The sequence below is a fragment of the Besnoitia besnoiti genome, chromosome VII (genome assembly GCF_002563875.1).
Source record: "Besnoitia besnoiti strain Bb-Ger1 chromosome VII, whole genome shotgun sequence".
NCBI lineage: Eukaryota > Apicomplexa > Conoidasida > Eucoccidiorida > Sarcocystidae > Besnoitia > Besnoitia besnoiti.
In genome coordinates, this window is record NC_042362.1 from 2,203,753 (window position 1) to 2,230,362 (window position 26,610).

A 26,610-nucleotide genomic window follows, 5' to 3' on the forward strand; every position below is an offset into this window, starting at 1 on the left:
GGAAAGGTGTGCTGCCCCATACGACGCAGTGGCGAGCATTACTGTTTTCGAATTTTCTTTTGTGCCTCTGAAGCATAAATCATTCTGTAAATGATGGAGAACTGGTGTCCACTCATATTGACACAGGCTGCGTATTGTCTCGTTCTGGTCCAGTTGCCGAAGCGCCTCTCATGGCGCTGGAGGACATTCCATTGATATACGTCGCCATCAGTCCCACTTGCTGACGGTATCGCGTACTGTATGTGGGAAAATGCTCAAGAAGTAGATTCAGATTAGTTACCTAGTTATTAGCCGATCTGTCGGATAATATGTAAGATACTGTGGGACATAGCCAGTTTTTTGCTGAGTAGATTTATACTATTTCCACTGTACAGACCCATTCATCCTGTAAGGGAAGGGATTTGCATAATAGGAGGAATACTGCGTGTGCCTGAACCACCACGCTAGCCGGAGACCAAATTTACCAACAGGAGAGGCACTGTCACGGCAAACTCTTCCTTTAAGCTAACATAGGGGGCGTCTTCTACCAGAGCCGAGTGGAGAAGGCATATCCAGCAGCTGAATTGATACGTCAACCACGCATTCGCCTGGCTCATGTCCTTTCATTGGAATGCCCTGCGTGACGGGGGCTGACCGAGCCACGATGATCTCGGGGCTTCCCACTGAGTTGTCAGATGGCAGGATAAAAACGTAAACTAGCGTGCTCATCTAAGCGGTAATCGGTGTTATTGACATGCATCACTTTGAGGACTGCGCCGTGTCACTTGCTTTTGCTAATCCGCTTTTCTCCAGCTGCAGTTCTTGAGCGTGGCTTGTCTCTTCGAACGTGACACCATCCACCGTGCAGAGTGCGCGAGGTTCCTTATTGCGTCATTACAGTAGTACGTTCTCGAGGCTGTCGTGACGAAGTTGACTTGATCTCTGAAAGCACTGTCGGTGGTATACGGGGGAACTCTGTCGACCCAGAGCTATGTATCGCACTGCCGCCCGAGGCTTTCATCAATTTCAACAGACGACATCCGGCACTTCGCTGAAGACGTGCGAACTAACTACCCAGACGGGCAAACGGAGGCGTGTACTGTGTTTCGCATGCGAGGAAGCAGAATACTTGCCCTTACGCAGGAAAAGGCAAAACGCCAAGCCGTGGAGCGCCTTTCCGTAATCACTGACCCGCATGCCATGAGCAGTGCGGCTCTGATCCCTAAATCCACTGCGGCGCGGGTGGTTTTTTGGTAGGCTTGTCTAGTGTGACTTGATTGCGAATAGCTCGTTTCGCTAGTTCTGGGATTTCCAGTTTGCTTCCTTTTTCGGGACCCCTAGTCGGAAGGGTCGCGCGGGCATTCTGGTCGGTTTGGCTGTTATCACGGGTCGATCCTACTGGAAACGTGTTTCTTGGGTGTGCTTGCTAAGCGTGCACGTTTATTCACTGAATGGCGCAGCGGCAGTAGTTCTACCTGCTTGCCCCTCTTAGGTTCGCGAAAAAACTCGATACCACTGAGCAGCTGACCCCCATAAATCTACACGGTGGTACCGCCGAAATGCTTTAGTGTAGTTCCTCTCTGTCACCCCGTCACCACAAGAGAAGAACTGCGTTGTTCAGTTCCCCAAGATCCAAAGCGCCCAATGGTTCTATGTCGTGGTTGTAATGCCAGACGTCCACGGTCTCGCTGTATCTGTGAGGCTTGACCGCGTGCGCCATCACACAGCCAAAATCTAGCGGAGCGCGGAGCCGGTTTTCTACAGTTGAAGCGCTCGTAAAACCGTACTACCACGTTGTCATCTTGTCCTCCCTTTTACACGTACTACGTTTTTGTCAATCGACTGCTCATGTGACAATATCAGCACCCCGAATAGCAGCTCTTCTGGGAACCTTCAGAGCTGTCGACGGGTTTGCCATCCCTATAGACGTGCACGCACGCCGCTGCTCTTGTCCGTGGCAGACATTACACTCCTGATCTGTCTCTCGTACAAAATGAATGTAATCCCCCCACCTACGTTCTCGCCTCCCTCGGAGGAGAAGGAGAACATTCTTGGGCCTCCCGAGGCACTTGCACCTTTGCCGGGCCACGAGACTCATTTGCACCCGAGTCTCGTTGCTGGAGTCCCGGTCGCTTCCTGGAATTTCTTTCGTTTGTTACTGGCGGGAGACAGTCATGCAGCCCGTCGCGGCGTGCAGAGAGTTGCTCTCGAGAATCTGGAGCTCTTCACTCCGCGGTTCAACGTTCCTCTCGCGACGCAGCGCGACCTTGCTCTGAAGCGCCTTAAAAAACTATGCGGCGCTGGACTGTTCTCTGTGGTACGCATACGACTCGTTATCCGCACTTCCTGACATGTGAGGTGGTTCCAGCTACACGAGTCAGAAGGAATTTGCATGGAACTCCCTGCACAGACCGCGCGAGCTACTGTGTGCACGAGAGACTGCACGCGATGCCCGCCTAGACATCCTCATTTTAGCCGGGTGGTACACATATCCAAAACACGAACGTCTCTAGAGCCTGCACTCTGAACTTGTGCGTGTCTCTTTCAGTATGATTTCGATAGAGCCCCCCGCCGTCTCCTGACTATGCACGAATGCTGTGGCATGCTGGATGCTTCGTTGGCTACAAAGTTTACCGTCCAATTCAACCTTTTTGGGGGAACTCTCTTGCGCCTGGGCTCGAAAGAAAATCATGTCCAACGCGAAGTCCTCACCAAGATCGACAGTCTTCAAGAGGTACGGTCGCGGAAGTGTTTCGCCGGTATTGCGTTGAAGCCGCTCCCCGAGGTGGCTTGTATCCTCAAGCGGTTGCCCATAGCACTACGAAGACTGGACAGTAGCCATATTTGTTGAAATGCAGCCCAGGCAAGAACATTTGCATGTAGACCTAAGTCCACAGATGCAAGATTATGCAGTTACTGAGGTCACGGGCCAGTCCTTTCTGGGGCAATCTTGGGCTTTTCTCTCCTAAGCGCCTACGTCATACACACTTCAGTACGCTCGCGGCGCAGGACCATACGTGTGGCGTCTTTTTTGTAGATTGGATGCTTCGCGCTGACGGAACTGGGTTATGGCAACAATGCTGTGTGCCTGGAGACTACCGCTACATATGACCCTAAGAGGGAGGAGTTCCTTATCAACTGTCCAACAACACTGTCACAGAAATACTGGTGAGAAACGGAAGAGTAAAATACGCTTTTGATCTTCATGGGGTGCTGCGGAAGACGGGACAGCCCGGTCTGGTCGACTTCACTCGCCGCACGGCATGGGTGCTATTCAGCAGCGCAGCAGCATTTCCAAACGGGTGCGATCCATCTTTGGCCTACTCCGGTACCTATCCGGTGGCCCGCGTTCTTCCTCGTTGACTCTGCGGGATGGAAGTTTTCTTACTTACCCGCTTAGTAACAGGTGCCACAGCCACGCAAAAGGCACTGTAAGAGCCAGTTAAAAAGTACTTGAACGCATAAGAATAGGTGCGAGTGCATTGACGCATCTGTATGCGTGAATACATAAACATGTTGCTATTGGGCTATCTCACCTATCAGCATTTATATGTAGACACGCATCTCTATATGATATGCTGTATACACGATTACGTGGATGTGGCCCGTTTCTCCAATATGCAGCTATCTACGGGCACATACGTATGCAAGGCGATGTCGCTGGGTTTTCAGGTCTTCGTGTTGCTGTGTTATACTTTCTGAGTAAACAGGATCACCAATGGTGCCCTGCATGCTTCCTGGGCGATCGTCTTCGCACAGCTGATCATTCGAGGGGCCAGTCACGGTGTTCACGCTTTCCTTGTGCGGATCCGGCAGCGATCTGGAATCTTAGGTAATTCGAAACCAGGAACTCAGTGTGATGCGACAAAACTTCAAGATGTTCCCCTATTTCCGCTAGCCCTTCTCTCCACGCCAGTGCACGAGTTCCATTCGGTTTCGGGTTTTTGTCAGCGTGCACGACGATGTGTGCAAATACCGAAACATTTTTTTTTGCGTCCTCTTGCCGTTTGATCTCAGGCAGTGATGGCGAGCTCCGCGTTTGCCCAGGGGTGAAGATAGAAGATATGGGCCACAGGATAGGATGCAACGGTGTTGACAATGCGAAAATTACGTAAGCACTACGCACAGGGAAGTATCAGCCCGTTCAGCACCTTGTATATATATAAATGTGCAGGACAGATATTTGTGTATATACTCGCGCAGCTCGTACTGTGTTTAGTGGCATGTCTAGTTCGGTCGCGGTTGCAACTTCTGAGTGCGAACGCCAATAGACACTTGCGCTCACCTGCGTATAGCCGTCATTCACATAGATTGTTCACTGATGTCAAACGCGTGTTTCTGGGCGTTTCAGCTTCACAAACGTGAGAGTCCCTCGGTCGCATTTGCTCGACAGCATCACGAAGGTCGAGCCGGATGGCAGCTTGTTTTCTGTCGTAGAGGACCCGGATTCCCACTCGCCCGACTTACAGCAATTCTTAAAGAATCACAAACACTCGACGGCAACGGCGGAAAATACCTCGAAAGAAATCAGCTCTGTTTCCAGTTCAGCTGGTGACGCAAGAAAGGCAAACATGACAGACCGGAAACCTCGGCGCGGCATCCGGGAGCATGCGTCGTCACACGAAGAGATGCGGAGCGCCGGCATGGCGGGGACGGGCAGCAGACAACGCGAAATCTCGAGGTCAAAAGGTCACGAGAAGGAAGCGGGAGGGCGAGCGGCGCCGGGGGGGGCAGGAGAGCAGAGGCAAGGGCCAGTCGTGAGCTCCGTATCGACCGCGCGAAACCGCTTTCTTCTCCAAACCGAACAGCTGCTGTCTGGGCGCCTCTGCATCGCCTCCATGATGATGGGTGGGATAAAAATTGTGCTCACCAACACCTTCCACTATTCTTCCTCCCGCCTCTCGACAGGTCCCTCGGGGCTTTCGGACACGCCGATTCTGTCCTTCGCGGTACAGAAGCAGACGCTGGTGCCGCTCCTCGCTCAGGCCCTGGTGCTGATGGCGTGGACTAACGAGGTGAAGGCACTCTACGAACGCTTTTCGAGGATTATTACCCAGACTGCTTCTGTCAGGCAGGCCTTTCTGATGGAGAAAATTGCACTCTTCGCAGCGCGCACGCAGCAGTCGCAGCTCGCGAACGAGGAGGGCCTTCCTGCGGGAAGCGCTGAATCACGCACATCATCGTCGCGCTGGGGGTCGGCGGAGGACCGCGGAACGCGTGCAGAGGAACGGGATGAGAATATACGCAACAGAAACAGACATAAACAAGCACAAAAACCTCAGTTCCCATTCCTCATTGGGTCGATGCCTGTGAGAGGGCTGCTGGAAGCGCACGCGAGCGCACATTTCGAAGTTCTGCTTCACTGCTGCGCGCTCAAGCCGACCGTCGCCTGGTGTGCCGAGCGAATCGCCACCGAAGGCAGAGAAAGATGTGGCGGCGGCGGATTCTTGAGTGCCAACCTCTTTGGAGAATTCATCGGCGCTGCGCATGCAGGGCTCACTGCAGAGGGCGACAATCGCGTGTAGGAACCACAGAGAAACTTTGGGATGAACTTGCAAGAGCAGAAAGGGGATTTCAATAACGGAAGGAGTGGCGGGGAGATTCTTCTGGAAGGAAGACCCTGACGAACATGTAGATGGTGAAGTTGAAGTGAATTTACAGATACTGAACGGTCCCACTGCCCACTGCGCGCATTGGTAGAATTCTACCCCTATGTATGTGTCTGTATGTACGCCTGCGTTCACGTGAATGTAAACCCACACGCGCTGGTGGATTTACATGGGAGCTTACTTTGAACCGCCCCTAGATAGAGATTTCGGCAGCGAGTTCCAAAGGTTGCACGTATCTATGCACGTACGTTGGGTTGGCAAGGACGTGTACACACGCAATTACACACGTGTTCTCAACTCTGTTTGCTTACCCATGACAGCTAGCACCTTCAACTGCATACTCATATGGCTACGTTTGTGCGAATTCCGCATCGAGAAGTATGAGCTGGGCTAGTAGGCACTCTGTCGTCCTCATGCGACGTCTTTGGGAAACGGGTTTCCTGGCTTGCTTATCAGGCTGTACGCGAAAGTGAGCAAGGAGATTTTCACGCGCTCTCTCCAGCACAATTCGCCAGCGTGGCTTCGGGCCTTGACAGAGCCTCTGCCAACTTGGTTCCACTCCGCGTTTGCAGCACGGAGGAGCGCACAACCCTCCTCTGCTGAAGGACAAAGAAACCAATCGGCGCGGTCTCCGTCGTTTTCCCCATTATTTTCCGTGCACCTCGACACGCACTTACCCATCCTTCCGCCGCCGACAGAACCCTCGTTTCCTCCGCCGCTCGAGTGTGGCCCGGGAGGCGGATCGACTTCAGGAAGCAGCAGCTATCCGCCGCCTCTCTACGGCCCCGAGGGGGAGCTTCTAACTCACGTGCACGTCCTGCTTCGCCACAGGATTACTCGAAAGATTCAGAGGCTGAAAGAGCTTCTCCAGAGGAAACAAATGAAGAAAATGTGTCAGCACGGCGCCCCAGGCATGCAAGCGAGAGTCAACGAGAATGACGGACCCGCATCAAAGCGCGGGTCTTGTTCCAGTGCACATACAGCCAAGATGGACTCACGTATGCAGAAGAAAAAAGTCGTTTACGACCTATGGATGGCCGACCTGGACACACACGACCTCATTTACTCGTCCAGTCCCGCATCCATCGCCAAATGCTTCGCTGACTTGGCGGCTTTTGAGGTAAACTGTTAACAGCAAAGCTAAGAACACACGAACACCCCAGATGTATGCGAACCCGGGCTCCTGGAGAACCTCAGTGTCGCCGCCTTCCCTCTTCACACGGAGGGGACGCTCAATATTTCTAATAAAAAATTATTTTTTATATGAAGGAAATACTTTAAATTTTATATGAACTTGTAGTTTATTTACTCTAAATAAATAGAAAGTGCAAGTGCAGAGAAACGACTTATTGCTTGGCTCTACGTCCGTCGTCCGCTTCGTCCTCACATACACTCACAAGTGTGACGCTTCACAAACCAGGCGATACAGTGAAATAAGAATACGTGTTCCACGCTAGATTCGATTTCAGGGAAACGTGGGGCAGCTTTCGTTTGACGCGACACTCTCGATGAGAGAAAATAAGCAGTACAATCGTGTACCGATGAGAGTTTTGTCTGCGCTTTCATCACTATGGGTGTTTCTCGGTTATGGCATGCGACAGGCGTATTTGAGACTTTTGGGGCACATGATGCAGCACGAGCACGAGCTCTGCGCCCAGGCTCTGGAAGCACCGCTGTGCCTTTTCGGCTTGTCGTGTTTGGAGAATGACCTCGGATTCTTCGTGAGTTTTGCCCAACTCTGAAAAAAGCGCATTTATAACGATATGCCTCTTTGGAATCCAGGTCTATAATTGCACATCCGTAGGAACAATACGTACAGATGTCGACTAGTATATATATGTATGTATCAATGTATATACTGCATGATTTCGCTCCGCTTTGTCGGAGCTATCATCCTTGCTCGGAGTGAGTCGGCGTGAGCGCCGAGCTTTGCTAGCCCGTCATGCGCGCTTATGCAAGGCAATTTTGTGAGTTAATAGCAATATCTGGACCACCTGAGAAAACCTGCTGTCGCTATGCGACAGGTCTATTTGGAGAGTGACCCCTGTTTCTCTCTGCGCAAGCAATTTGCCGCGTTCTGCGCTGCTTTGCAATACCCCTAGTGCACTTGGGTGCCTCAGCTTCGAGATCAACACCCTCCTCGCGATTCTGCAGCCATCCTGCCGCGTCGCGTACAATAATTTGAACTTGCGGTTGCATATCTGTGCACGGGAGCATGCTTATGTATATCGCTTTCATGTGTTTTTACGCCGGTATTTCGTGTTTCCGCACCGTGTTCTACTTTTCAGGTGGGTGAAGAGTTCATCAAACCTCAGGAAGTGCCCTTGCTTCACCGTGCCAAAAACGACTGCGTCGAGAGAGTGGCGGAGATCTCCATGGAGCTGATTAGATGCTTTGGCATCCCTGATAAGGTAGCTTTCCAGCAAGAGAGTAGCTTGCCTGCTGGTTATCTGCGCTTCGTACTGCTCCTGGAAACAGTGTCCGTAACGCGTACACCATGCATTTTCCTTCGAGGGAATGGCACATCTGCTGCCGACATGAGCTGTCTGTCTGTAGGCCGTCTGTCTACCTTTATTCCCGCCGACGCGCGGTTGTCTCTCGATATCACCTTTCAGAATTTCCTGTGTTTTTCTCTGAGGAGCCGAAAAATGTAGGGCACTACAGGACGCTTAGATAAGCCGAAAAGACTGCGCTATTGGATGGCGAGCATGCCGACATATCAATGCGCATGTGAACGCTCATGTCTTCTGATGAAGAGCGACCTTGACCTTGCCTGTCATCCTGTTTTCGCAGCTGCTCTTTGCGCCCATTGCCGGAGACTGGGCCGCGTACAACAACATATGCGAACCGAAACACGGAGAGCTCTTGCCCTGGGGTGACAGGCGATAGCTCGTACGTCTGTAATTCTTTATTCATGCCCAACGGAAAATTCCGACTCTATTTCCGCATACGACCGTAGCCAAGGGGACAACTTGTCCCAAGCGTGGAACAGCTGCTGGATTACTACTGGATATTGACTCCAATCGTTGTGTAGAAAATATGCACTTTGCGCCGTTAAGGCGGGTTTTCACAATACCTCCCCCTGGATGTGTCAAGCAACGGGTAGTGTGCACAACTAGAGGACTTCCCGTATCTGTTGACACGCAAAAACGCCTGACAACCCAAACCCTCGCCTCACGCGTGCGGGTCGCCTCCACACGTGCGCGTCTCCCTTAGGGGACTGCGTGCGCATAAAGGTCCTTGTCTCTCTACGAACTCTCACACGCTTGATGGCCTGTAATCGTCTGCATGCTCTTGCGGCTGAGCCTCTCTAGTCTCTCCTTGCCACGAGATACACCCATGCCGAAACAGAGCGCGTTGCTCACCAGCACTGTGAAGCCTTTCTCTTCACGCAATCCGTATCCTTTATTCTGTGGAGCGCCACCGGGCTGAAGCCTAGTATGAAAGCTTCCTCACGCCATTGGAAACGCTGAAAACCCCCCTCTTGGCTGCGCTTTTTCGTGTAGAGCGCGTCACACCTCTCCTGAGGGCGTTTCATCACGTGGAGTTTACCTAGATAGACGCTTGGGCGAGCATCACCGATCAAACACAGACCAGTGTAGCACCATGCCGGCTCTGCGTCGAGCTTTTTTCCAGTCGGTGCTGCATACGTGAGCTTCGAGGCGAGCCATGGTGTTTACACTAGAGGAAAACGCTTCATTTGTGAGCCCGGGGTCAATCGACTGGGCAACAAGGCGGCCCACTCGCATCCGGTCTTTGTCGATAATTGGTACTGACCAGTCTTTTAGTGGAAACAACGGAAGCACGACTCCCTTGTCCTCGCTCCGGGACTAAGCCTGATTTCCGTTGCCAGTGACTGCCGTCGCGTAATTTGCTCCACAGCCCGACCACGCCTGGGCGCGCCGATAATGCGGAACATTGAGCTGCGACTTCGGCAGTGAAGTTCATCACAGACCAAAGGTAAACAATGAACCGAAGGCGTGCGCGAACCGGCACGCTGACCCTCAGGCAATCTTTTACCGACAGACACCGCTCATTTTCCACGAAAGATACAGTTTTGCCGTTCGATGTCTCTCCTTCGTATTGCCTCCGTTATGTTACAGCGGTGCTTAGCAATGCAGCTCGATGCACTTTCTATTCCATATATGAGAGCGCGGAAGGATAATGTGGATAAGCGAAGACAGACGGAAAAATGAAACTGGTGTCTCCGGAAAACTTCGCAAAGAGCGGAGAAAGCCAGATATGCTGGGCCTTGCTGTTTGCGGAGTATAGGCCGAACCAGAATGTCTTGCCATGGCTTTCTATTTCATAGTCAATCGCCCTGTTCGACCTGCGCGCGTTGCGGGCTACGTCCTTGCTCGAGCCTTGAGGGCAACTCTGATCCAGGAAAGTGACCCATCTTCGCGGATAAACCCGATAGGAGGCCCTACAAAGCAAGAAAAAATGATCGTGTCTTGTTTCCGTGCTTTTTTCAATACTTGTTGTCTCTCCAGAACAGTGTCTGCTGACACTCGGGTAGCTACGGAGAGCTAGCTATGCGCCTCTACGAGACACCCTGGGAACCCTGGCCAACGACGGAGTTTGTTTTTTTTTCACGCCCGGAAACACTCAAAATACGTCTGCACCAAGAGTTTTCGCGGTGCCGCCTAGTCGACAAGTGCTAAATTTTTAGCGGAGATCGCCGGTTTTTGGTCGGCTACGCCTGCGGCGACCCGCTGCTTTCTAGACCCCGCGGCAGGCGCGGCGATACTATCTCTGGATGCTACATCAGTAGATCTGTATTCTTCCGCCCGTACGCGCATTTATGTCTGTACAACTGCTTTTTTCGTTATTCGTCACTATGTGTCGTCACCGTCCTATCGTTCACTCTCCTCTCTGGCCCCACCTGGCCTAGTTGGTGGAGCGCAACCCCAGTTTTTCTCCCCGACAGCCATTCCAGTTCGTCCCACCTCCCGTATTCACCTTCGCGACATTCTCCCCAGACCGACGGGCCTCTGCCGCTCCCACGGTCTGTCTTTCCCAGCTGCACTACGGAAACAGCTCCGCCGCTCGCCATCGTGGGACATGTAGGCGTCAGATAGCCTTGTGCGGAGCGCCAGCTAGCGTGCGCCTGGCGATGCGAGGCATGCTTCTCTCTGCGACTTTCAGCACATACACGGAGGGAGAAGCGAGGGACTGCCAGGAGACTACGCCGACCGAGGCGCGAAGAGAGAGCCGGCGAAGAGGAGAAGGCGTGAGACAACGCCGAGAGACCGCTGGGGACGAACAAGAGAGAGAAAACAGGGAGGCAGAGAAGAGGACAGAGGGGAAGGAGCACTCGCAGATCACGGAGGGAGAGGAAGAAACGAGCTTACGCTGAGGGAGAGGGAGAGAGGAAGCCGCATCAGCGCGATCGAGGAAGGGAGGGGCGTGCACGCGGGAAAACCGCGGACGGAAGACGAGGAGGAAGGGACTGAGGCAGGATAATGCCACCTAGTCCGAAAAAATGCAGAGCCTCGATCACAATGGAGTGGTGACAAGTGGAAGACGTTAAGGAAGAAAATGTCCGGGCCCGGATCAAAAAATGACATTCCAGTGGCCGCCGCCTCGAGGGAGATCCCGAGGAGCCAAAGGGACTGCAAGGCGAACAGAAGGGTGTGAGCGAGAGAGAAGATACTCTCAACAAAAAGAATCTCTCTTCCCTAGAAGCAGGCGCCCTTCTCAGCGGCGAGCAGAGCTTCCACAAGCTCGCTTGTGGTGGAGCTCTCCACGACCCTCGCTCCTCTGTGCGCGATCGTCTCCCCTCCCTCGTCACCATTCTCCTCATTTCTGTGTTTTTGACTCTCAGTCTAGCTCTTCCCTCTCGTCTTCTCCGACAGGTACTCTGCCTTCATCCCCGGCGTCTTGGGGCTCTCCTGCAGATACCCATGAGACTTCTTGCTCTTCACCTGACACTCTTCTCTCTGCTCACGCGTCATTCTCGCCAGCTTCTTCGCCGCTCTCACCTCTGCCTGCTCCCTCGACGTGTTCAGCGCAGTTTATACTTGGTGCAGAGGACAAACGTTTCTCTCATTTCCATCGCAGAAAAAAACGGGGACGTCATGCGGCGGCTCGGAACGAGAGGCCTTTATCGGCTTCTTGCTTCGAAATCCAACAGCGGCCTTCTGGCGGTCGTTGCCGCCGCGTCTCAGTTTTCTTTCTTTTGCTGTCAGCATGTCTGTCCCTTTCGCTCTTGGTCTCGTGCCCGATAAGCGGCGAGGCTGTTCGATCCCCGACTGCGGTCTTTCTACAAGGTGCCGCACGCCGCGCCACAGGCAGCCTGTCTGCGCCATCTTCTTCTAGTGAGCCAGATTTCATTGCTTTGCTTTCGCAGGACAGAGAGTCTTTCTTCTCGAGGCTCGGGAGGGAGCACCCAGTCAGGCCCTCTATAGCTTCGCGCTCACAGAGCTCACCGTCTCTCGGCTCACGCGCGTCCCTGTTGACGCATGTTGGGCAAGGCACAGAAGACGCCTCTGCCTTTTCTTCTGAAGAGGCTTCGCCCGCGGCTGCTCCAGGGGGAGCCCAGACTCCGATTTCTTTCGTTTCATTAGCAAGTCCTCTTGGAGGAACCGCAGTCTTTTCCGGAGAGCCTCTGGGACTCACAGGCTCCAGAGGGTTTTCACACTCCTCCCTGAGTGTAGGAGACGTGCGGGCGCCGGCCTCTGCGCACAGGCGGCTTTCAGAGGCCCCCCAGCGACGCGGGAACGCAGCAGACCTGTCTTCTCCGGACCCTGGCGCGGCGAGTAGATCTTACGCCGCGTCGGGCGCGCCTGCACCGCCCCCCCTTCCCGCGGACCGACCGGCGACTTTTATCGAACGAGGCAGTGCCTCGGCCGAGAGGAACGGCGCTGATTCTTCCCAGACTGTGTTTACCAAATCGAGCTTGGAGAAGTTGCCAGACGCTTCGTCCTCGCCTGGGCGCAGGCGCTTTCGAGGCGCTGCGCGAGCAGCCAGGAGCGGCGAGGCAGAACCGATGCCCCAGGGCGCGCCAGCGAGCGCGGTCAACGCGGCGCACGGAGGTTTTCAGACAGAGGGGCCGTGGAGAAACCTTGTCGTGAGGCGAGAGCGCTCAGGCGCTTGGCCAGCGGGAAAGCCAGACGCAGCCCAGCTAGCGGAAAGGAGCGTGCAGGAAGAGGAGGAAGGGGAGGGAGCAAACAGCCTCGTCACTGCAGACGACGAAGCGCCGCGGAGCGAGACGCACGCCACGGAGGAGACGACGTTTCTGCGCAACGTGCTGCCACAGGCATCGCCGTCGTTCTTGGAGGTCGGACGAGGCTCGGATCGTGATGACGAGAGCGACGACGACGAGGAGGAGCACTCGCATAGGCGGCGGGGAGACGACGATGATCGAGCCAGCGACCGCGATCACGACGACGACAGAGACGACGATAGCCACTCGCGGAGAGACAGAGACGACGATCGCCGCTCGCGGAGAGACAGAGACGACGATCGCCACTCGCGGAGAGACAGAGACGACGATCGCCACTCGCGGAGAGACAGAGACGACGATCGCCACTCGCGACGGCATGACCGGTACGAAGACGACGATGACGGCGACCACGGGGACCACGGGAAAGACGACGAAGATCGCAGCCCTCCTCGCGGCCGCCGCGGGGGGCGTCGCCACAGGAGAGACGACGAGGAGAGCGAGGAAGGCCGGGAAGAGCGCCGAGAAAGAGAAGAGGAAAAAAACGAAGAGCGCCGCGAGCGGGAAGACGAGAGCCGAGAGGACCGGGCGGAGCGCGAGGCGGAAAAGCGGGAGAAGAAGCGAGACAGAGAAGAGGAGCGAAAGCATGAAACAACAGAACAAGTGCGAGAGCGGCTCGCCGAAAGTGCAGCCGCACCGGGCAAGAGACTCTTGGGGACCTTGCCAACCCTCATTCCCTTGAAGGGACCCAACTTGGTCCCGGCGTGGGCTTCAAATCCGGCCGCCGGTCAAGCGTAAGCGCTTGACGCCTCGCGTCCGGGGGGGGATGTGGAATTCGAAGACTTTGTCACGCTTCGTTTGGTCTCTCCTCTGTTCATTTTTGTGCTCTCTCGACTGTGGGGCAGAGCCCGCTCTGCAGTGGCCCTGAGAAGCTTCGGTCTGTCACGCGGCGACTGGTGCGCGGCTGTGCTGCCTCCGGGGCGACTCGGCAACGTACAGCGTGTTTCGGACTTTAGCGCCGCGGCAGCCGTCTCAGAGTTGTGACCGTGTACTTTGCAGGCACCCTAGTTTGTTGGCTGGCTCCAGATCGCTTGTCGGCAACTTGCTAAGCTGCAATCGCAGAGCGTCGCATACGAGCCCATGCCCTTACGTGCGTGCGTGTGTGGCTTCGGTTTGTTCTCAGCCAAGCCGCAACGCCCGACGCACAGAAAGCGCCGCAAGCCGCCCTGCAAGAAGGATCTCTAAAGGGCGAACGGAAGCATCAGAAGCACAAAAAAGACGACGATGACGACGATGACGACGACGATGACGACGATGACGATGACGATGATCACAAAGGCAAAAAGGGGGGGAAGGAACATGCAGTCCACAAACACGATCACAACGAAGCTACCGCCTCGGTTGCTGCCGCGAAGAAGGAGCAGGCGCCAGCCACGCCTTCCATCGTGGCCGCCGCGACGCCTGTCGCCACCGCGACGCCTCCTGGTGCGAATATCACCGAGGCGCAAAGACTTCTCATGCTTCAGCAGGCTCCCACCGCAGGGACTCCTGCAGCCGCCCCCGGCGTGGCTCCGGGTGCAGTGCCTGCAGGCGTCGCGGTCCCCCTCGCCGCGGCGCCGGCCGGGCTCCTGGCAGCGGCAGGCCTCTACGGCGCGGCTCCTACTCCGCAGGCTGCAGCGGCGGGCGCTTCTCCGGGTACCCCTGCTTCCCCCGGGACTCCTGCTTCCCCCGGGACTCCTGCTTCCCCCGGGACTCCTGCTTCCCCCGGGACTCCTGCTGCCTCCGGGACTCCTACTGCCTCCGGGACTCCTACTGCCTCCGGGACTCCTGCTGCCTCCGGGACTCCTGCTGCCCCCGGGACTCCTGCTGCCCCGGGACTCCTGCTGCCTCCGGGACTCCTGCTTCCCCCGGGACTCCTGCTGCCTCCGGGACTTCTGCTTCCCCCGGGACTCCTGCTGCCTCCGGGACTTCTGCTGCCTCCGGGACTCCTGCTGCCTCCGGGACTTCTGCTGCCTCCGGGACTCCTGCTGCCTCCGGGACTTCTGCTGCCTCCGGGACTCCTGCGGAAGCCGCCGCTGCCGCCGCGGGAGCAGCCGCCCCAGGCAGCCCAGCTGCGCCTGGGGCTCCGGGGGTCGCGGTGCCCGCCAGTCCCGGGGTAGTGGTCCCACTGGGGACCACTCCTGAGCAAGCGCTTTTGAGCGCAGTAGTCGCCGAAGAGAAGGCTCGAGAACAGCAGGTGGCTGCCGCTGCGGCGGCTCAAGGCGTTGCCGCTGCTGCTGCTGCAGAGGGCGGCAGCAAGCGGGGGTGGAAGGGCTGGAGTTTGGGGCTGTTAATTTTTGTGGTGATTCTCTGTTTTTCGTGTTGCGGCGGGTGCGGGTACATCTGCAATAACAAACTTGGCCGCAGCCTGCGCAGAATGAAGCGGAAGTACAAGGAGGCTCTTCAGAGGCGAAAGCTCTCCGAAATCGAGAAGGAGCGCGCGAAGGGGAAGTCCAGCAGCGGGGAAGAAGGCAGCGGGGAAGAAGGCAGCGGCGACAACGGCAAGAAAAAACACCGCGGAAGCAAAGACAAGTCGTCGTCGGGGGGCGAGCGCAACGACTCGAAGCGAGGCCAGAAGACACTCAAACTCCGAGGAAATCACTAGAGTAGTTGTAGTTGAAGGCTCTCGCGGGGAGCAGCGGAGGCAGGCCTGAGCTCGCTACAAATTGTGAGCCCGTGCGGCCTCTTCCAAGGTGCAGGGAGCCGCGCGGGATGACCCCCAAAACAAAGGCAAGAAGACGCGGGTTCACCGGGAGAGGCAACGGAGATTGGCAAAAAAGTCGCCTTCCGCTGTTATCTCCCATAGAATAGAATACGCTGCCGTCATTGAAGCGTCAAGCCCATGCGTGCCTGCGTGTGGGCATGCATGCGTATGTGTCGGTGTTGCTTCCTATCCACAAGCGCCCCCGAGTTCAGGCTTTTTCAGAGAGTGTTGGAGGCGGCGTAGCCGTTAGCAGGAATGGAACGTGACCTCGAGGACCTCATCCTTGTGGATCAAAGGGAGAGAGAGGCCTCTTCATCTTCCGAGGTTCGCGGAGAGCTGAAGTGATTCTAGCCTGCGCAGTTGTTTTCTTTCGTTGGCTGCTCGCCGCAGCTTCGTGCGCGAGCAGGTTGGTTTCTAAATTATTTTTTCTCCAACATGAAGGAGACCAACCTCGGGCGTTATGGGTTATACGCCTGAACACCGCACAGTCTACGTCTACGGAGCCGTCTGCCGCGTACATCGTTTGTTGCACCGCGCGCGTAAACAGACGTGTTACTATATATTTCTATAAACCTTGAATCTCTGTGTATATGTATATGTGGTTTCCGTGGCTCTGCAAACACTATGCCCGTCTTTCGTGTTTGCAGGGCAGTGCCTTATTGGAGGAAATTACTAGGTTACTCCACGGAAACCAAAGGAATATGCTTTTTTTCTGGCGTAACGATGACGCTATGTCCCACCCCCCCTCGTCTCTGTCATAAAGGGCTGTGGCTTGGCTGCAGGACTCCGTACCGAGGCAGGAGAGCGCCTACAGAGAGTCTACGCGGAGTTTCGATTCTCCACGACATCTCTGCAGAGGAACGCAGTTAATCGACGCAGGAGCTAGCCAGCCTGTCGCGCGCATGTCGGTATTCGTACGCACGTACCGTTAGATCCGCATGCATATGTATATATTTATATATTTACCACATAGTTTATATTCAGAGTCGCACACTGAAGATAGCTAGTCCTCTGATCCCTCCAGACTCGTGGTAAACACGCACTCATCACTGTCACCAAGGCGCGAGCGGTTGGACCGTGAGAGGTGCCTTGTGGTGATGCTGAAGGGCGTGAAGAGACGATTCGGAGAATCTCGTGTTGTCTTCACCTTTACGCTCTACACTAGGATCACCTGCCCCCAAATCCCTCCCCTGTCGCCAAACAGTCTAGTGTAAGGCGCGCGCGTCAAGGCTTCGTTTTTTCCCGAAGTTTCGTCGCCTCTAGCACGCAACAGACGACACCTTCATGTGTTCACGTATAGACCAAGGCACTCGCGCGTTGACAGAGTGCTTCGCCAACAGACTGCTCCATCTCCGGAGATTTCTCGTAAGGGAGATGCCAGGCCGAAGCCTCGGGGACGTTTAGTGCCAGTTCGTTGTGGAGATTGAACGTCTTTTTTCGGAAACGAGGGCAGCTTTGTCGAGGCTGTACGCGTCTGCACGCATGCAGGCCGTTCACGCGTACATGCAGCAGACTCAACAGGACTGAATGCATGCGAGGCCGGCTCGCCAGGAATCGTCGTGAAAAAAAACCAGCACTCTAAAAATGTATCCACTTCCTTTCTCTCGCTTTTCACTCTTCTCCTTTTAATCTTTTTCTGCGCTCGCTGGTTCGCGGCGAACTTCGAGGGTACGTCTCTTAGAGCTTTGTGCGCACCGATCGGCTGCCGCCATCGAAGCCAATTATAATGGAGCGTCGTGCGTGTCTCCTTGGTCTGCAAAGCGGACTTCCAGCGGCTTGTTGATCTGTTAGATGATCTTTCCGCTTTGTCGCCTTTGACTTCTCTAAAAAGATGGAGCCGCTCCGACTGGCTGCCTGTCAGCGGCCGCAGCCTGGCGCAGTGCGCTCTTGGTGCCGGCGGCAGGTGTTCCCGTCTGTTCTCCACGCTGTCTCCGTGCCCTCGTCTCCTGGCGTCCCCTGCTCTTCGCTTCTCGATGCTTCCGCGCGCCGTGCTCTCTCCTTTTCTGCCTCCCCACCTGTTTGTTCTCCGTCGTTTTCTTTCTTTTCTTCCCCCGCACGGCCCTTTCCTTGTCCCTGCGCCTTTTCTCCTCGCGTTTCTCGTGTGAGTCCAGCCCGCGCCGCCTCCTCGTCCGCCTCCCTCCCATATCTCCGCCGTCATCGGGTGGCTGGCGCTTTTGCGTCGAGAACTCCTACGGCTGAGGCGCGAGAACGCAGCCACTCCCCTTCCTCTGTTTTCCCTCTTCGTCGCCGCACGTCGCCTCGCCGCACCACACACAGGTCTGAGGCGCCTGGGCCTCTCTCTTGGTCGTCGCCTCGGGCGCCGAGCCTGGAAGCGGCGTCCTCAGTTTCTCGCTCCTCGTGGAGGCGGGTGTCTCCTGCTCCGTCGCCGTCCGCCTTCTCATCAGTACCGCGGGAGACCGCGGTCGAGTCAGGCGCCGGCAGCTCCACGCGCTTTCCGCGGCTGTTCAGCACGATTCGAGAAGAGGCTTTTGAAGCTGCAGAGGCGAGAGATGAAGCCACGCTCACAGAAAATGGTGCAGAATCGAGAAGCGCGGCCGAACCTGAAGGGCTTGCAGCTGCGCGTGCCGAAGGGTGGCGAGAAGACAACGCGGCACGCGTCGGCGAGCCTCAGGCTCCCCACGCCTCAGAGCGCGCGGCAGGAGAAAACGAAGACGTCATGGCGCGGGCGTGGCATAGCCTGACGCAGGGGAAGGCCCTCGGGGAGGACAAGCTCCTCTTGTGCGCTGCGGAGATCGAGCGGCGGACGAAAAATATCGTTGCCTCCTTCTCAGGCTTTTTTGAGGAAGCGCAGCAGGCTCAGGCGGAGCGAAGAGATGAGCAGGACTCAGGCCGAGAAGACACAGTGGCAGGCCGCCGAGCCAGTCAAGAACTTTCTACAGACGGCGAAGAGAAGGGACGCCACGAAGAAGATTCAAAGAAGAACGAGGAAATCCGGAGATGCATGCAGGTAGGACTGCGCTCAGTCCGCCAGCGCCGGAGCGAGCGTCCCTCGCCGCCGCGCACGGACGCACACGCGCGTGTTCGCTTTCTGAGAAGTTTACGGCCAGGAAGACTGGCCTGAGCATGCACTCTTCACAGGGCGAGATCCGCCGTGTGGAACCACTGCACTGCTGGGTGAAGCAGACCTTCAGAGTCCCATTCAGGCGGGTTGGGGGTGGTCCGCGTTCTCTGTTCTTGTTTGCAGCGGTTTCGGTTCTGTAAAGGGTCCGCTCGACAGCGCGCGGCTCGGGTCTCTTCTCAGCTTCGGAGCGGAGGGCTTTCGCGGCGTCCGCGCGCTGCCGCTGCCTCTCTTCACTTGGAAAAGAAGCTTACGTCTTCTTTGCCGTCGGCTGCACGCGGTAGTTGCCTCTCGCTTCCCTCTATGCTGCTTTCAGGATCTGGCGTCATTCTTTTTTCTGTCGTCGGCGCTCAAGTTGACGTCGCTGAATCTGCGGGAGTGTCTGTACACTGCGGCATCGCTGGCGGCGTCGCTCGCGCGTCTGTCTGCTCCTTCTGCCTCGTCTCCCTCCGCCAGACGCCGCAGAGAGCGAAGGCTCAGCTCCTCTCAGGTCATCTCGCGCGAGACCGAAACACCGTCATCCCTTGCGTCAGGTTTTTCTTCATCTTCCGCTTTGGAGTCGCTGCGTGCGGCTCCGCCTTGTGCGGCCGACTCGCCTTCCCTGTCGCCACCTGAGTCGCGACCGCCCTCGTCTTCCTCCTCCAGTTCATCGTCTGAGCCCACGTCTTCTCCTTCTTCGTCTCGGGTGCCGAGTATCTCTTTGGGGTGGCGGGTGGCGGCTGACGACGCGGCGTTGCTGCTGCGGTGCATCGGCAGCGAAGGCCGCGGCGGGACGCATACGGTTCCATATGTCTCTGCCCTCATTTCGAGGGCTTTGAAGACTCCTACGAGTTGCACAATCGCGCAGAGGAAGTCGTCTGCGTCGCCGCCCTCCTCGTCCGACGCTCTCGCGTCTGCCACATCTGTCGAATCTTCGAGTGCTCTGTCGCCTCTTGCCGGCGCTTCGCTGAGCGAGGCCGGGGCTGAGGGCGAGCAGGGGAGAAGACGCCCGCGCGCTGGTAGGCTATGTCTGCATGTAGAAATCGTTTCCCTCACAGCAGGGCGGAGACTTGCTGCGCCTCGTCCCTCGTGTTTGCAGGCCTCTCGAGCGCAGCGACAGCCCCGACGTGCCGTGTCTGTTGGCGCAGAGAAGACAGAAAAAAGCTCGCATACCTTCTCGGTGAAAACAGCGAACCCAGCGGCGCGCAGGCACCGCGACGTAGCGTTGCGCGTTTACTGCAACCCTAAACGGTCGCTTCGCGAAGCGAGTCCGCCTTGACCGAGTCTGTCGCGCCACGCGTTTCGTGGGTGTTCAGAAATCAATGAGAAAGAGATCTTGGACGCGTTGGTGGAGGCGCTGGTCGGCTGGACCCGCGCCTCGATGATGACTGCGCCCGCTCTCACAAATGCCCTTCAGGGCTACGCGTGGAACGCCGTTCGACGAGGTAAACGGTCTCTGCTCATCCAACCCACTGATGCACAGAACGAGATACATAAACAGATTTATACATATACGTATGCACATGTAATTTCGCGCGCACCCCCCCATATGCATATCAAGACCAATGCATCAACATACACATATATATATATATATATATCTAAATGAATGTGTGCAGCTAGACATGCCGGCCGAGAGGCGTATAAAGGAGAACGGAAACGTGTGATCCGTATACCTGGCACGTAGACAAGAGGCGTATCTTGTGCATTTCTGTAGTTAATTCTTCGCCTCTATGTATGTATGGGGCATCTTCTCGGAAGCCGGTGACTCGTTACATTTTCTGCTTTTTTCTGGGTGCTTGGTTCGGGTGACTCAGGTGCGTGTAGGGTGGAGCCTCACAAGGTTCGCACTTTTCTGCGGCCGCTGGAGCAGGGCGGCTCAGTTTTCTTCTCTCCGCAGCAGCTCTCCGAGGTGCTCGAGGCCTTGCTCCTCCTCAACTGCCGGGCGCTCCCGCGGGTGAGTGCTTCGCCTGCGTTAGAAACCCTAAACCCTTGTCTGCTCCCCTGCACTCGTAGGCCTCTGCTCTCTTCTCGTTATCTGCGTTCCATGTCTCTGCCTGCATGCGCAATCTGGGGCTTTGTCGTATCGAGCTCCTTCGGGTTCCTCGGGGGGGCGTTCACCATTTAAACACAATAATTGCCGTAGCCGTGCTAGAGTGCTGAATCTAGAGTATCTCCCCTTCGATGCGCGCCGGCAAGTCGCAGACCCCCTGACGCCGTGGAAATGGAGATAAAAGCGCGCACTGAGGGCACTCTGCCTCAGAAACGTCTCGCACGGCCCCCGCTGTACGAATACAATAGTCTATAGTAATATCCAGTACGCCCGTCTTCGCGGCGAAATGCCGTTATCCACTTCCATATATATGTATATACATACATATGTATGCGTCTGTGAGCGTTATAGTAGGCCCGCATGTGCGTTCGTCGTGCTTTCCAACGCTGCTTCGTCAGCTGTCGACTTCCTTGCCGCGTGCGCAGGTCAGCGATGTCGTCGAGTCTCTCACGGTTGAGCTGCTTCGGACGAACCAGAGTTCGACGTCGCTGACTGCGGCGCGAGAGGCGGACTCAAGAGCGCGCGGCGGCCTGGCGAAGAGGGGCGTCTTCCTCCCTTCCTGTTCGCTCTCGCCGCAGCAGCTTGTGCTTTGGCTCGTCGTGCTCACAAAGTATCGAGTCGAAAGCGACGTAAGCGAAGAGGAAGTCTCTCTCGTGTTTTTGACCGTGTGAGCGTTGCTTTCCGGCGTCGCTTTTTGTTTTGCTTCTCACGCGTATATGCGGCCTTGCTCGCGCAACTGCGTATGTGCATCCACACACCCTGGCATGGGATCGTCGCCTCTTTGGCCGCCTCTTGTGCGGAGTTTAGCGCCGACAGACTGTCTCTCCCTGCTGCCTTTTCACTGCGTCGCTTGTCTCCCTTTAACTGCCTCTCTTGTTGTCCTTTAACTGCCAATCGTGTTTCTCTTTAGCTGCCTCGTTGTTTTCCTTCAGGAGGCCTTCGAAGTGGTCGCTGAGGTCCTGCAGCAGCCAGACGTAGTTCGGACTCAGTTCTCGCCGGCGCTCATTGCAGGGCTCGCGTACGCGTTTGGAAAGTTTCTCGGTGCTTCGCAGCAGGTTGCGCTCGAGACGCTTGCCGCCGCGGCCAGACAAAAACTCCATCTTTTTTCACTGGGCGACTTGAGTCAGGTGAGTGCACTTTCTGCGGTTTTACCGCGTTCCTTGTTTCGATGACATTAGCAGGCGCCCGCTAACAGGACGGCACGTCTAAGCAGTGAGGGCGAATCTACGTTAAGAAACCACTGGGAAGGGAGACCAACCGGACTGCGATTGGCGCGCCAAGAGCCGCACTAGAAAAACACATATAGGGGCAGATAGGCGGATTAAGTATCTGTGGTTGTCTTGTGTAGACGTAGAAACAGACCGGGAGATAGAAAACTTTTTTTTGCGATGGGGGGGGGGGGGGGGGGGGGAGGGGGACATGTGGTTGCCACTTGTGCGTGGCCCGAGATAGCTCGACCCAGATCTCGACTCTTCTCTGTAGAGTCATCGAGTTGCGCTCGCGTTATTATCGCGCATCGTCCATCTTGTCGAGTATACTCCCCAGGAAAAGGTAGTGTACTTGAACCTAGAATCTTCATTTCAGTAAGCGCAACAGGGCGTCTAGCTTCAGCATCGCGCGCAGTGTTCGCTCCTGCGCGAGGTCAAACCTTTGCGTTGGCGCTTGACGCCCCCCACTTCTGTTTTTTTTTCCTCAGCTCCTGGTGTCGCTCACTCGAGCTGGCATTGTGGAAAGGGTCCTGTTCGCTCGCAGCGCCGTTCTTGTTCGGCGCTCGCTGTCGCTGTCTGCGTCTACGCCTGCATTGCCGTCGGTCGCGCCGCCATCTGGACCGCCGAAGTCCGCGAGAGACTCTCGCGCCGCGACCCCGTGTCTGTCCGGATGTGCGGACGCTTCGCGTAAGTCGGTCTCACGTCGACAGATGCCTTAGCGAAAGCACAGATTTTCGCGGCTCGAAGGGCTGCGACCCGCAGCAAGAGGCCGTGTGAGCAGGAGATGCACTCGAGCGCGTTTGGAAAGCGACACATATGTGTGTCGCAAGGCGCGTATGCGGGTGATGTGGACATATATATGCGCAGGCAGCCGCCTGCATGCATGCATGTCTGTACTGGCTGGATAGGGGGTCGATATTATTCGCCTACTGGCAGAGAGATATGTAGTCCTACGAAGACACCTAAGCATCCTGTAGCCGCGAGACAGGCAGACAGAGAGGCAAGCATCCGAGAGGCGGCGCGCGCAAGTGGCTAGTGCGTTGAGAGCTCCGCAGCGTGTCCCCATCGCTTGCCGTCAACAGACGGGAGCCTGGGATCAGATACGCTTTTGTCGACGCATTGCGTACGCGGCACAAGTCCGGTGTTTTCGGTTTTCATGTGTTTGCGACGTCTTTCCTGCCTCTCCGCATGTTAGCCGAACAGGTCGTCAACCTCTGCGTCATGTTCGCGAGGCAGAAACTCGGCGACGAGCGGCTTTTCAGGAGTCTAGGCGAGCTCATGTTTTCGCAGCCGCCTTCGTGGATGATCTCGACGCTGCTGAACGAAAACCCGTAAGGACAAAACGCTGCGTGTCATCTGAGGGGGTCCCGCGGTCGCGTTCCCGGCTCAAAAGCGACGAGGTCTCCGGCGCTTTCCAGCTTATCTTCTCTCACCTAACCTGCGGCTCGCGACGGCCTCTCGCTACGCAGTAGCACAGAGCTCTGCGTTCAAGGAGTAGCAAACTCAAGCTTCGGGATGCGAATGCGAAGTAAATCAGAGCTTGTGTCTTCTGTTGTCTGTCGTGTGCCGCATCTAACCAACAGCAGGCCGATCGGTTCCCTCGCTCTGTCGTGTGGTGTCGTTCTTGACCCTGATCCCTAAATTCTAATGCGTTGTCGTCACAAAGGGATCTCTGCAGTCAATCTTGGTAGATGGCGCACCTGTTGCTTTAGTGTCTTCCCCTCTTTCCGGCACCTCTTTTTCTAGGGTATAGTTTTTTGGCAAGACGCTTCGGGTTTCGACCGTGAGCGCATGCCGCGAGCCTCTGTGTCGCGCTTGTGTTTTTCCCTGCTTTCTTGTGTCCGTCTGTGCGTGTTCTTTGTTTCTTCCGATGTCTCCTCTGCTTCCACGCTCGAGCGGAATTTCTCCTCTTGCTGCAAGAATCGCGGGGTGTGCGCTTCCGTGTCGCCTTCTGCGCAGAGATGCGCATCTCCCCGAGACGCGTTTGGAGTGCCTGAACGCCGCGGACATCGTTTCGCTCGTTGTGGCCTTCGCGCAAGTTCGCAGCGTCCACAGGGCTCTCTTTGAGGTAAGCTTTGGAAGCTTCTTCGTTCATGATTGCTTGGCAGCCGCCACGAGTCGCAGTCTATGGGCGTTCAGAGCGTGTCCTTTTTTTTTCGATCTCTACGCGTGACAGATGTTGTAGATGACATTTGTCCGCGCTCCCTGCTCTGTCGGGTCTTCCGCTCTTCTGGATTCGTTTTAGAATGCTTGCTTTGTCCCTCCCGAATAGGCCCCAACGAACAACACTGTGGAGTAGTGTGCGGTGGGTGAACTGCAGGCTGCCGATGAGCTGCTGCTGAGTCGAGTTCAACAAGAGAACGGGCTTTCTCCCCTCTTGACGCTTCGATTGCTCCAGGCGCACGCCAAGGTAGGAAAGCAAGTTGGCTCTACGAATGATCCGCGATGCAGAAATGTATAACTCAAATAGAATGAAGTCTTTACCGTATAGTTTCTTGATTAATGGAAAGGAGTCTGGTTAGGAGATACAGACAACCGAGTTCGTGATGACAGCACCGCTGCGTTCTCGCCACCGTGTAGGCAACCTTCGAGTCTGCTGTCTTCCAGGCTTGCAATTGACAAGGCCTTATGTTTGAAACGAACGCGAAACCGAGACTGTTCTACATACCGAAAAATATATTCATGCGCGCGAGTGTCTGCGAGCATGCGTCTGCAGCGTTGTCACAATAACTCGTATGCGTAATCGGAACTATTTTTCTACAAGCTTGAAGAAGGCTTGCCGCAGCCTTCTCTTCCTGCGACGTCGGACCCCTCCGAAGACAAAAGAGGTGGCCATCCACATTCATTTTTTGTCTGGCATGCGGAGGTAGTCTGCGGCTCTGATGCACATCTTAGTTCCTTTTCCTTTTTTTTGATGCCTAGGCTCCCCTCCCTCTTTCCTCAACTTGTTTTCGCTAGATTGCTCGACAGATCCCAGACGTGTCTGCTTCTCGCAGGCCGTGTGCCTTCTGCCAGTCTTTTCCCTCATAGAAGGGGCCGGTCGGCGGACTTGTACCCTTGTTTCCATCTTTACTGGGTGTCGTGTGTCTTGTTTGCAGCTGGGCTACCGGTCGCTCGACCTTCAGCACTGTCTTCTTCTCTCACTGGCGATACACGTCACTGCGTCCTCGACGCGGCTCTCCGTCGCTGAGCTCCTGCAGCTCGTGGAGGCGACCGACGCTCTCGGCCTTACCCTGCCGCCGCGTCTCCGCGAGTCTGTGAACCGTGAGCTGCCCCCGGAGGTAAGCTCACTCGCTGGCGTCACGTATGTGTGCAAACATACGTGGCGAGCGCGGCGAGTCTTCACTGTCCGTCAGTGTATCCGCATATCGATGCACAAGCAGATGAATGTGTATGCGTATACATGTGTTTTCTGAAGCGGCGAGGGGGGCACGCAGCTCTGCGTACGCATATGTGCGTCTAGGCTGAGCTGCGTCGATACCGGTGACAGCGAGCAAATGATTTTTGCATTGGCGTCTCGAACATGCTTGGGCTTTTCTGTGTTGTGCGCAGCTTCGAAACAAAGGTGCAGCATCGGAGGAAGGGGAGTCGGACGACGAAGAGTTCGCAAAGATGTGGCGGGGCATGCGCGTAGGGGACAACGGAAAGCGCAAGAAACGGCAAAAAGCTCGGAAAAGAAAGTGGACGTGGTGACCGCGTACGTGAAGCCAACGTGCTCCGCAGGGACCGTGTTTAGGGCAGCATTTCTCCTCGCGCATGCATACCTTCAGTTGAAATGACGCGGGAGGGTGTTGGCGTGCAGGCATGAAGAGCGAGAGATGTCTCTCTCGTGGCCTACACATACGTATACATGCCGGAGAGCATGAGCGTTGCCTGTTTCGGCGTGAATGCCACGCCCGACCCTAACACGTATACAAATATATATACATATATATTTGTCCATACATTGATACGTATACATCTACCGGATGCATCTGCATGGACATGCCCACTCATCGGAGCAGATCTGGACATCAACTCTTGGGCCCCTTTTATCGATACTTCTCAGTTGGGTTCGCGACTCGCTCGACCTTCCCTTGAGCCGTCACATACGTGTATCACCAAAGTAATCTATGTGAGATAAGCTGCACAGAACAAATTCCGAACAAAAAGGGAACTGCACGTCCTTCTTTCCACTTGAGATAGCTTGTTGGAGCAGGACACACCTTGTGGGTCTCCTACCGTTCGCTGTACGTTTGCCAAATGACAGCGAGACTTGGAAAATGCGTGCGAGTTGCTGTAGAAAATGAAGAGGTGCACGGTCATCAGTCGCTGTCGACGTTTGTTTCAAGGACGACGACTGCAACGGCGCCCTGATGCTGGTCTACCAGCACACCTGAGTCTTCGGTAACCGGTCCCTTCTCGCGTCACACCTATACTTCATGTCACTATAGCGGCTGCGCACTGGTGTGTGCAAAGGTATCAGCACCTTCAATGAATCGAACCCGGTGGTGGTGTTTACGGGACCGAAGGAATGAAGGAAACAACGGCGCTTAGGACGTGCACATGCGCCTGTCGTTTTGCTAGGCAGATTGGTCTCTCGCACTGAGAAGCAGCGGCTGTGGCTCCTGATGCCAGCATCGGGATGCTTGGCGTCTCTTAGAAATCGCTTCCCGCCGAAAAAGGTTCCCTGCCAAACACGAGGGGCAGCCGCCAACAGCTCAGACACATAGCAGAGGTACCCAATCGCATATATAGGTAGATATATATTTACGTGTTTATGCTGTGTAAGGCAACACACATGTACGTAAACGTA

General features: G+C 55.8%; 2 protein-coding genes across 2 annotated transcripts; both read left to right on the forward strand.

The window, feature by feature from the left end:
• Positions 1–1,972: 1,972 nt before the first annotated feature.
• BESB_079150 (uncharacterized protein) lies at positions 1,973–15,397 on the forward strand (the record flags this gene model as incomplete). The annotated part of the gene is made up of 15 exons (XM_029366277.1): positions 1,973–2,296; positions 2,528–2,713; positions 3,017–3,147; positions 3,690–3,811; positions 3,997–4,090; positions 4,331–5,500; positions 6,045–6,708; positions 7,190–7,309; positions 7,877–7,999; positions 8,382–8,463; positions 9,225–9,357; positions 11,164–11,446; positions 11,941–13,547; positions 13,937–14,238; positions 14,280–15,397. 15 exons carry the CDS (start codon positions 1,973–1,975, stop codon positions 15,395–15,397), a joined length of 6,459 nt encoding a protein of 2,152 aa, XP_029217708.1.
• A 1,930-nt stretch (positions 15,398–17,327) lies between these two features.
• BESB_079160 (uncharacterized protein) lies at positions 17,328–25,508 on the forward strand (the record flags this gene model as incomplete). The annotated part of the gene is made up of 12 exons (XM_029366278.1): positions 17,328–18,464; positions 18,892–19,573; positions 19,871–19,999; positions 20,372–20,511; positions 21,033–21,236; positions 21,540–21,734; positions 22,304–22,502; positions 23,011–23,146; positions 23,775–23,883; positions 24,136–24,225; positions 24,914–25,096; positions 25,368–25,508. The coding sequence occupies 12 exons, from the start codon at positions 17,328–17,330 to the stop codon at positions 25,506–25,508; spliced, it is 3,345 nt and encodes a 1,114-aa protein (XP_029217709.1).
• Positions 25,509–26,610: the final 1,102 nt, after the last annotated feature.